General features: G+C 41.7%; 1 protein-coding gene across 1 annotated transcript in view; it reads right to left on the bottom strand.

The window, feature by feature from the left end:
- The window catches only part of chd6 (chromodomain helicase DNA binding protein 6), a 60283-nt gene extending 54108 nt beyond the window's left edge, over positions 1–6175 (bottom strand). The window contains exon 1 of the mRNA XM_030779104.1: positions 6133–6175. Within this exon, the coding sequence (XP_030634964.1) occupies positions 6133–6159 (27 nt within the window). The 5' untranslated portion in view covers positions 6160–6175. The remainder of the gene's footprint in view (positions 1–6132) is intronic.
- Between the last annotated feature and the right edge of the window lie 6084 nt (positions 6176–12259).

Here is a 12259-nt window from a genome sequence, read left to right as displayed (position 1 = left end):
GATTCCTCTTAAGTTCGAGGAGTAAATCAACCACAGTTTCTCAGGGGATGGGATTGGTTCAGAATGGTACCCATACTCTCCGAGCCTCCTACCAACACAACACTCTGCATTAGCTAAGACACATGCATCTGCTGGTTTATTATGCCTGGGTCACACATGACACCAGACGTTTCCATATGACTGGACTCTAATGTTTCTAATTGTTGAAGCTACATTTACTAAGACTCCCATTCAACACATGGAAGTCTTCTGCTAGTGCTAACATGGCTTTCACAAACTGGTATGTCACAAATACAAACTGTACATACTAAACTGAAGAAGAAAATAGGAAAATAAATAACAACAGCTGAACATACAACAGGGGTTTGTGTGGTCACATGTGCGTTCTCTTTGAGCAGACTCTAAAAGGCAGTCCAGTCTAGTTTTAGCTGCGAGGCAACTGGTTAGCTTTGTGTGCTGTAGAGTACGGCGAAAGCCACATTTAGCCAGGTAGCTACTTTCCTCATCACCGGTTATTTTTAACCAAGCGGGGAGCAGCACACATGTGGAAGCACACACACACACACACACAAAAAAACCCCAAACACACAGAGGGGGAACAAAGGAAATGTGCCGTGTTTTCTGGGCACGCCCAAACGTGGCTGATCAGTCGCAGGTATGGGGGTAATGTCAATGAATCAGTGGCTTCCAAAGCCGGGCTGGAATCAGGGCCGTCGCCACGGCAACAGGCTCGGTACCAAAGCTGCAACGTAAACAGGCAGTCTCTGCGGCAACCCTTCATGTGTCTGAGCACTCCATACACATGGCCATTTGAAAAGGTGCAGGGTCTGAACAGAATGTGGACATGGCAAAGTGAGTTATGGGGACATTTCCTTTTAAACGACAGAAAAAAAAAAAATTACGTGTTTTTTTTTTTGGGGGGGGGGGGGGGGGGGGGGTCTGCTATCAAAGAATCGAGACAAAGACCACTTTCTTTTTTTCTTTTAATAAACCCTTAAATATATTTTTAGATATTTTTATGGTATGCAAATAAGGAATTACATACTCGATGTTCGTAATGACTTTCATAGCAATCCAATGATGCTGAGAAAAAGTATTTCTGATAATAAAATTTGCCACTAAACCACTGAATGAATCTTTAAGCAAAATAATATATATGTAAAAAAACAAAAATTAAATGATCAATACAAAAGGTACACTGTGCTCAAAACAGCAAAAAAAAAGCTTTTCATAAAGTTAATAAGAGAATTTTCACCCCAAGGTAATGATTGGAAAAAAGAGTGACTTCCTCCAAGTGCTCCCCTCTCTCTCTCCCTCTCTCTCTCTCTCTCAGTCTGGCTCCTGTCTCCATGTGAGCAGAGCCTGTAACATACTGCAGTCCATGCCTATATGTTTCACATGGAGGATATGAAACATACACACACACACACACACACGCACACTCGTACGCACACAAGCACACACTCACACACACAAATGGAAGCACACGCACATACATTGGCCTTGTGACGTACCGCAGTATAAAACGCTTGCCAGGCAAATCCCCCAACTGTGCAGAGACAAAATCACACACGTGCGCATGCACACACATAGGCTCCAATCAAATTCCCTATGAATCAATAGTGGCTTCTGACTGCGACGGCTGTAACCGGGCCATAGGCAGCTCAGTCTAGCATTTTTCCCATTACCATATGCATGCACACCTTTCCACATATGCTGGACTCCTTAGGTGCCAACTTCATTCTAGCATCTCTTTTCTTACCATACACATATACACCTCTCCACGCTGGCTTTAACGCCTTTGCAGAAGGAAAAAAGAACAAGCAACAAAAACACGCTGGCACAGCAAACGGGTACGCAACATACACCTTTCAGCTATTTCCTCCACCCTTTTAAACACACACTGACAGACACATTCACTGGCACACACACACTCACCGGGACACACACTCACTGCCACATGGTTAGGTTCCAGTTTATTGAACATCAACGACCATTTCGATTTCGCCTACACCCTTCCCAAAAAAAGCACATCCATATACACCTACATGACACAGTAAAATGTCCCTCCACCAATACTGGGTTCCCACACTTAACTATGAAAGAAAACGTTCAAGGACTGTCAAACTCTCCAGTCCCAAATTCAAAAATGTAACAAAGGAAATAGAAGCGCCCACTAAATACAGACATGTCACTAAACTCAGCACAAACCTTTCCAAAGCTATCACCTGAACACACCTGGGCCAGTCGGACAGGAGTTCAGAAGGAGAGGGCATGTGTCACAGTCCCTGTTAAAATCATGTGACACGGAAGGAAGGAAGATGCATACACACTGGTCAGACTAATTTTTACACGACAACCAAAAACCCTCTCTCAGGAGAAAGAATACAGTACCTCTTTTTCAATCCTTAATTTCCAAAAAATACACAAGGAAGCATTAAAAACCCACTAAATCTCAATGTATCTTCATGAAAATTAAAGACCAGATGAAGTAACTAAATCTCCACATATTTTACATCAACCTCAACATTTCGATAGCCAAAAATGTCCTTATGCTGGTCGCTGGAGATAACCTAAACACATAAAGCAAATCACAACTACACAATAATACTCCGATTCAAACTGATCTGTGTTTGCAGGACAGCATTTTTGTAGCATTGTGCCACAAAATCCTCTGTAACTTCAGTGGTTCGGTGAACTTAGGCCTACAACTGAAATCTGATCGTTTCTGAGTGAGTTAGCACAACAGTAAGTCATCGATTTTTACAACACATGAACCTCACAGAACTCAGGCTGTAAATGAGGGTCCTGACAAGGTCACAGAAAATCTCTGGGGATCCGTGATTGTCAGTGCTATCAGTTGGTCTGCAACTGCAGTGGAGATGTTGTTTTGATTTGGTGCACATCACTAAAAATCAGTTAGCGTGACTCATAAATTTTATACTGTCATATTATGAAATATCAGTTCAAATCAGGTTGTTATACCACCTAATTTGCAATAAGCGGCTGGTAAGCAACAAGATTACAAGGGCACAGACAGGGAAGCTGTCCATAGCCTAGCTCCATGTTCTGAGTTGCGTTAATTGAAACTGTCAGTAGGGGTAGTGTAGTAACTGTGTAACTAATGTTCTACGAACTAGAGCAATTCACCAAATCCAGACAATTTTCTCAATAACTTCTGGCTACAACCAAACACTGGTTTCCAATTCAGAGAATTACCGCGACTTTGACAGTCTTGCAGATCTAGAGGAGAGAATCTCATAAGGGCTTGAAAACAGACAGCAGGAGCCCAGTTAGGACCTTTCAGACCACTGTGTTTTAGCCATTACAACTTCAGTACAATTTTAGATTTGGTTTAATTTCAAACAGTACGTTTGAGGAGTTCCTGGTTGGAAACCCTTGGTGGGACAGTGATGATGTGAAGGCAGCTTGGTGAAGGCAGGGCTGGGGTTTTGATGGGTTTGGTTTTTCCTCTGGTCAGTGTCACTGCCCTTGACAAAAGGTATGTAAGTACCACCTTTCCCCAGGTCTGCCTCACCATGGAACACCATCATACTGCCCCAGCACGGCACACTGAGGAACAAATGAGCCTTCTCAATGGATCGACTCCAATTACAAGAGTTTAAAAATTCACAAAACTGTCCTCTTTTGACACAGCAATAGTGACAAATAAAGCATGTGTGGTAAGAATGCCAAATCCACCAGCCAAGTCTCTAGCTGGTCAGCAGAAAAGGTCCAAAATAAAGAATTTTAAAAACAAGCAATTCACTGCATTTTGTTGTGATTGACAAAGCACAGATGAATGAGAGGCTGGTCAGGGGAGCAGCAGTAATGTCTTGTCTCTCTTGGTAAGAGAGAAACGTTTGTTTTCACACATCAACACTAATAAGGTTCTTTTTTTTTAATAGATTTGATCAGACCATTAAAACTTAATTAAAATGAAAACAGTTTGATCACATTACTACATTCCCTGAAACAACTTTGTGTGTGTGTGTGTGTGTGTGTGTCCATAGAGCCTCACAAATTGTGACCTCTTCTAGGTCAAACTAATGTTGATGGAGACAAAGTAGGAGGTGCTGTTCCACCAAACTTAATGAGCATCAGGTTATTCCCAGGGTTTTCACCAATTCCCACAGGCTTAATAATATTTGCATAGCTGTATACATTCATTAAAAAAACTCTTCAGAAATCACATGAACTATCATATCTCCAAGCCATCCATGTGTTTTCTTACACATACTCCACACTTTCAGAAAGGCAGCCCTATGTTAACCACAAAATCAAAATTTGAATTATAAAGAACACCGGTTAAAATCCCTGGCTCCCATGTCTCTCCACAGGCTAGGAACCGTGAAAAGGCAACCACAAGCTTCGCTGAACAGAACATGTAACCTTGTCAAAACAGTACACAATGCAGATAATTAACCTTAATGAAGAAAAAAACTATGATCAACCAAAGAAAAACTCTGTGTGTCACCAACAAACTCCAACACAGTCAACCCTGTGTCATCACAACAGCAAACTCCAATGCAGTCAAGCCTGTGTCAACACACCAATAACTTCCCATCCAGTCAATCCTGTGTCATCACACCAGCAAACTCCAGCCTAGTCAACCCTGTGTCAATACACCAAAAAACATCCATGCAGACAGCCATGTATCAACACACCAACAAACTCCCACACAGTCAGACCTTTATCAGTGACAAAAGGCACTTTCCCAACAAGGTTTGAGAACTTTTTAGAGATCAAGAACTTTTCTGTACAGGAACTAGATGGTTCCTGAAAGCGACACATGAAACACTTCACATATTCTCATGCAACAACAACAAAAAAAAAGTTCCTGTGATGGAAATGTGCCTAAACTGCAACCCACCCAATCTTTTGTCAACACAGTCAAAACACCAACATATTCCAACCCAGTCAGCCCTGTGTCAATGCACTTATCACACCAACATACTCCAACCCAGTCAGCCCTGTGTCAACACAATCAAAACACCAACATATTCCAACTCAGTCAGCACTGTGTCAACACACTTACAACAACAACGTACTCCAACACAATCAACTCTGTGTCACAATGCCCACAAACTCTAACCCAGTCAACCCTGTGTCACAACACTAATAAACCCCAACCCTTTCAGCCCTGTGTCACACTATCAACAAACTGAATCTGGTTCAAATTGAACCTCACTGTTCCTCTTTTGCTACTTCCGCAGGTAAGATATGAATAACCTCAGAACACTTTCGTAAACCCAGTATTGCAAAATAAAAACAGTCTCATTGGTGGGTTTTAAGTGGGAAGCAAGCAGAGTGAGAAGTTATCTCGTTTCAGCCATGACCTGTCTGTGATGTTGACATTCCTCATCTCTGCTGACGGAGGAGAGACAGGCCTGAGACAGGCCTGAGAAAGACCCAAGATCAGTGCACACAGCACAGACTCGCTGGACAAAGTCAAGAAGCTAACAGACCACACACAATCACAACTTACTCTACTAAATCACCCTGTCTTCACAGTGTAATTACAGACTAAAGACTGTTTAAATGTGCAATAACAATGTGGACATACTCAAATAACTTACAGCATTGCTTTAAAATGCCAGAATGTATCTTAACAACATCACTGTAAAAGCTGACAATCCTAACCTTAATCACACATAACGGCTTTAATTCCCAACTGGCAGGATAATGAAAGGATATTCTTCAGATTAAATTAAACATATTCTTAGAAATATGTTTGTGTTTCAGCAGCATTAAAATTGTAGGTGCAATTTAAACAACAATATACTTCAAACAGAAGTTCCAGCACGCAAACCAAATAGAAAAATCTATTCCGAACCAGCAGAAGCAACCAAAACATATATCTGGGTGTTCTACTAGTATGCGGGACAAAAGAGACAAACTTTTGCGAATAGGATCTTTAAAAATGTTTAACGCTGTGGTCTGCCATGGCAGTATATGATTACAGCATAATGACTCATCTTTATTTATTCCCCATGAGGTAAGTGCGAGAGATTGAGAGACTACAACGCACATACAGAAAGATAGAGAGAGAGAGAGAGAGAGAGAGACAGAGAGAGAGAGAGAAAGAGAAAGCAGAACTTTGAGTAAAAGAACCAGATGTGGTATACCAACCTGCTTATCTTTCTTCTGAATTTTCATGTTTTTCCCCTGTAACCTCACAACTGCATCTGTGTGAGGAGAGAGAGTGAGCGAGAGAGAGAGAGAGAGAGAAGAACACACATCTTTATTGCTTTATCAAATTACCACATCACCTATGAGGCCAAAAGTGATCAGGTATATTTCTTACCTGACCAAGTTTAAGATTGGATAAGTGTTACAAACACACTGCTGAGTTAAAAGAGAGCCAAAAAAGCAGATCAGAAAAAGATCTCAGAGCCCAGAACTAATGAGGATAAAGAAACAAGGGGGACGATGGGCTGTTGACTTCTGATTGGTCCACTGCTGCACTGCACGTGAAGCACACTGTTTGAAACCACACCACCAGTGAAATGTCAAAAGGCATGGAGAGGAGGCCGAGATCATGAAAATGGATGGGTCAACCGTACTCTGTCAAGTTTTCTACACTGGTCAAAAGGCCATCGAGTGTGTCCACTGTGTTGCCAAGTTACTACGTTTTGATGTAGTCTTCTGAGCCTGAACCGGAACAAACACTGATAGAGCACTGGACAATAGTTTGGTTGCCTAGGGATAACGAACCATACCCAACAGGCCCGACCAAAATCAAAGCAAGGATAGACTCACTGAATTCAATCAGTTCAAAGTCACAGGTACTGCTCTTGTCAACTACACCAGCCATGGCAGCACAGGGTCTCCAGAGAGCAGCTTCCTGCCTACAACACCCAAAACTATATGACTTACCCCACAGCTGTGTTTTAAATATGTCTGAGAGATAAAAGCACACAACATCAGAGAACTACATTAAACAAACAGTGAAGTTACAAATGTATTTAAGTGTGGTCTCTTATGACTAGTGCAACTGCCTGATAGCAACATCAGTACACTGCAACTTCAACAGGTTTTCAACCTGAACATACACCTCTAAATCTAATGAAACCCTTTATATAGAGTGGCAAAAAACAATACACACAACACTGGTGATGAACCACACTTTACTCTCATATATATGGGAAAAGTACAGCATGTCCTTTTGTACAGTGACACAGACACTCAATCAGAAAAAGAAGCATTTCACAAAAAGCAATATTTTCTTTTCTCTAAAAGAGAGGTGCCAAAATTACTGACACCCTTAAAAATCCATATGAAATTCAAAGACAACTAAACATGGGAGAACATTCTGATGTGATGAAACAGCCAAACATACAGTGTGCAGAAAGTAAACACACAGGTGATAGAATGTCATTGGACAGATTTCCTGTCAATCAAACCTATAAACCATGCAGTTGTGCATAACTAAGCTGTCTTACGAAAACACCCCTATTTTGTGACATAATTCTTGACATACCGGTTTTGGGTTTTTGTGGTCCTTTTGTGCCGTTCTTTCTTTTTTTTAAAAAAAAAAAAAATTTAATTATTCTACTACACACTTTTTGCTCTGTGTCTAGGTCCATAGCAATGGATTTTGGGATAGTTAAAAAAAGCCCCAAAGTAAGTTTTTTCATGAGTACTGAAATTTCTGCTCTTTCTGAAGATACAGTCATGCATAGTTAATATACATTAGGAATTAAGCTCATAGAGACAATCAGTATAGAATTCTGACTTTGTGATGACATTGACTTATGCAAGTTTAGTGCTGACTGTGTGTTCAGACTAACAGCTGTGGTCAGGCTAAAGTGGCATATAAAGATAATACTAAAGAGACATATAAACATATACTAAAGAGACAGAGAGGGTTGAATCTCATAGCAAGGTTCTGTCCAAAACCAAGTGAGGTTTTATTTTTCCACACTGCATCTATGAGTAGACTGCTCCTATAGGTCTTTCTGAGGATGGATCGGGTTTCCCTATGATCACGGCGTACGAGAGGGAGAAAAAAAACGAAAAGAAAAGAGAGAAAGAAAATCTTTTCTAGTGAGCTGACAGTACAGGTGGGGGGCGGGGTTAAAAGCCAAGGTCAGGACTCCTATCCCAACTATGTCCACCTGTTCGGCATTCAAACAAAACCACCTATCAATGTACCCAATTATAAGGAATGTCACACTGAAGTTCGCGCCAAGTGGTAAAACACTGGACAAATGTATAACGTCTTTTTTTTCCTTTCCTTTTCTTACATCCACAAATTCAAATGTAACATCAGATGTGCCAAAGCAGACAGCGCTCAAACTTCAGTTTCAGGCTGTGTTGAGGTTTACTTCGGCACCCCAGGTAAGGGATGGCGTTCAAGGCAAGCCTTGATAGACAGGCTACCTGTATGATTACGTCCCGGTAGGGCTGGACAGAGAACGATGTAGTTTTAACAAACGCGTCGTATCGCAATAAATTAAAAAAATGCCTATGAAACAGCATAATTACAAAGGCCTTCTTTTAAGCGATACAGTAGACCCGCTCTGTAAAGAACCAATTTGTGACAAGTTGGTCTGTCTTCCCCTGTACACTTGTGATTAGGTTCAGGATGCTTTACGTTAAATAACAGGCAAACATCCTCCTTGGCAAAAAACCCCCACTACATCGGCAGCACCGTGTCCCGTTTAAATTAGCTATGTGCCGAGCTAGCCAGCTTGCTAACTCTAATGTCACTGCAACGGCGTGCTATATTCCAGACCTTACACGTGTGAACACCCCCTCAAACTCCTCGCAGGAACATCTCCGCTACCCCACAATGCGACCTCACCTACCTGAGTGGCACACACCGGTCCGAACATCAGTCAGCGAACCTTGCGCTTCAACCCGCATTTATTTCCAAGGACACAAAACGCCATGACAGTTTAGAAAAATGCATAAAAAATTAGAGGGGGTGGGAGTCGGAAAAAAACTGAGTGCAATTTCTTAATCCTACTAAAGCACAAGACCAGAGCAGTTCATTCATGAGGGATGCACGCGTTCGGGACTAGCCAACCACATCGCTACAAACCGAGACTCGTCTCTCCCTCACACATTACAAATAAAAGTTAAAAGATCTACTTACCTAAAATGGCTACTGCAGCAGCCAAAATACAAACAGCTATTATTTGGTGAAGTTTAGCACTGGCCGCCTGCAACAACAGCCTAACCTTAATTGGACCCGTATGATTCTATTTTTCATTGGCCCTTCTATAACGCAGCTGGCTCTATGGAAATTTCTATTGGTCTCCCGGCTGTCAAACAAGGAGTGCCGCTCTAAGTTTGTCTGAGAGCCACACATTGCAAACACCATTGTGCACTTTTAGCTCCATGGATATAGACTGCATTACGTTTTGTTCTATTTAAATACCTTGCATTTCATGAAAGTCGACGAATCACGCTCCTTTTATAATACACCGAGTTCGACCTTTTCGCTGTATGGAAAAGCCGTTTGATGCTCCTTGATCGTCTTAGATCCGAATGCTAAACCTCTCCGGTGGTTTTAGATTTCTTCTTGCCTGCATCCACCAATCATGGTGCTTTTTACTCCTTCATTACGGCACCCTAGAGGAAAAAATGTCTAACATTCCACGTCTTTGGTCATGTTTCATATCCCGGATGTTAGAATTGCTGAGGTTTAACGCAAATTGGGTGACAAAGAGCCGTGTTCCGCGGATGCATTGTTGATGTCCGTGTCCTTTCTTTCTTAGGAGCTCATCCGAAAAAGGATCCGTGCTCTCCCGTTCGAGGTTATGGGAACAGTATGTTGGTCCTATCACCGTCAAACTGTGAACATTATATAAGCTGGTCTATATGCTCACTGTAACTGCTCTCGCTCTACTTTAGAGGCGTTCGGAGTCGCCATAACATGAAATAACGCAAAGTGTTGTTTTCCTCAAGTGTGAATTCGGCTCTTGCCTTCCCCAGGCAGATGGACCGGGACTCCCTTTTGTAGTTAGGACGTTTCTAAACTTTTGCCCATTATAATGGTTGGCTGCTCATACCTCAGACTGGAGTGGATATCCCCGTCAAAAACCGCTAACCTGCTCCCTTTCCCATACCCACCTGTACTCTGACCCAGTAGATCTCAGTCTGTGTGCTTTGCTTCACTCCAGAGAGAGCTCCTCAAGATAATCCGGGCTATGTTTATAGGTTAGTGAGATACATAGCAAAGATTTTCAGCCTTGGCACTGAAAAGTGAAGGGTTTGCCCATATAATGCCCAGCATAACAAAAGTTAAGCGTGAAAACACAAGGCACCTTGTCATTATTAACTGACATTTGTCCTTTTAGTGCATCAAACCGTATTATATATGTAATCATTGCCTAATGGAAAAAGTTGTTGTGTAAACTTTATATTAAATGTTTGTTTATAGCTGCTCTTCATGTTTTTGCTTTGGGTTTTCACACCTTATCAGCTTGGTACATAGATGAGAAACGGGCAGTTTAGGACTTATCTACGGAGAATCCCCATTCAGTATAAAAGATCAGACTTATACCTGACTTGCAGAGGAGTACCTCCCTCTGGCTGAGTAGAGTCTCCGTCAGTCTCCGGGCAGTACTGAGCCGATTTCCAAACCATCTGTTCTATCACAGCACACATGTTGTGCTGGAGGTGGTCAGAGAGTCTTTTTTTTTTTCCCAGAAGAGACTGAAAAGGCAGGTGCAGTTGCATGCTGAACACAACCTTGAACTGCCCGTTTATCTCTGTCCATCGACTTTGTGTGTCTTTTCGCCCCAGAAAATCGTTTAGTTTCTTCCTGTCTTTTTTTTTTTTTTAGTCAGTTTGTCTGTACTTTTGTCTGTCTGTAGGCTTGTCTCTTGTCTGTCAGCATGCACCTCTCTGTGTCTGTCTGGACTGTGTCCTGTTCCGTTTGTATTTCAGTCTGGTAGCGTGCGCCCAGTCCGTCAGTGGGGTGAGTCCAGCTGAGACGTCAGCACAGTCTTAGTCTCACAGCTCAAACCCTGTGTCCTGTGCTTAAGTCTCCAGAAAACACCATTTCACTTTCACTGCTGCACTGTATGAAAATGGCATTGTCAGTCATTCTCATTACAAATGATAACGTTCTATCGAATGCAATAACAACCAGCTTTCAATCAGCATTTCATTATTAAACTGTCATTAAGCTGGTATACCTAACGCATCACTTTCCAACAGATAAAGCTTTTTACACAGCCCATATGAAGGTGAATTTATCCATGAGCCCCTGTTATCTGTAAGATAGTTCATGTACATACACACTGTTATACAGCCTGTCTGTATCAAGGCTTACCCATGTCCTTTTGTTATCTGCAGTCTGAGTACACACTGCTCCATAATCCTTATACAGTACAGTATATGCATGTGCCCCTGTTATGCTTGACAATTATGTCACATTTCTCTCCTCCTAGCGTGTTCTTAAATGGTCATTAAAGGTTTGTCAACTCTAAGAGATGGACTTTCTGTGCATTTTGCTTGTATCTGGTCTGATCTTACACAAAAACAAATAAAGCACACTCAAGTTATTTCTCAAATTTTATAACAGCTGCATTTTCTATTCCACTTACATGTCCAGTCTTTGTGAAGGTTTTTGTTACTTTCATGCGTTGCCAATGTGTCAGCTATTTTTTTTTTTTTTTAAGCTCAGAAAACTTTGCTGTCTTAAATATATTTTAAAGAACTGCCTCTTTCTTTTATTATTTCCTCAGATGCCAGCTCTCACAAAGTCAGTGAACTGACATTCCATCTGTCCTGCGTTTTGTTACTTTGTAAAGAACTAATAAAGACTTTATTAATTTCATAAGAAACTGGTTTTGCCAAAGGATGGCTCAACACCTATCAAGACACAGAGGACACAGGATTATAATCAGTTGCTCTTGGCAACACACAGGGATACGCTGACCTGTGGGGACGATCAGCATGTGCATGTGCCAGACTCCTCATATAAGTTTAAATCAGATGTGTCTCTCAATTAGTGCAATCAGAGCTGCTCACTAAACAGACAGAAGATTCTTTGGATGTGGATGTGCCTTTACGCAGGGTCTGAGGAGCAGTGCAAGAGAACAGGGCCACTCGAGTCCTGGATTACAGCAAAAACATTTACACATGGCCTGTCCTGGATTACAGCAAATACATTTACACATCGCCTGTGTCCTGGATTACAGCAAATACATTTACACATGGCCTGTCCTGGATTACAGCAAATACATTTACACATGGCCTGTGTCCTGGATTACAGCAAATACATTTGCACATGGCCTGT

The sequence above is a fragment of the Chanos chanos genome, chromosome 7 (genome assembly GCF_902362185.1).
Source record: "Chanos chanos chromosome 7, fChaCha1.1, whole genome shotgun sequence".
Taxonomy (NCBI): domain Eukaryota; kingdom Metazoa; phylum Chordata; class Actinopteri; order Gonorynchiformes; family Chanidae; genus Chanos; species Chanos chanos.
Note: the sequence above shows the minus strand (reverse complement) of the source record. Positions and strands in the feature narration are given on the sequence as shown.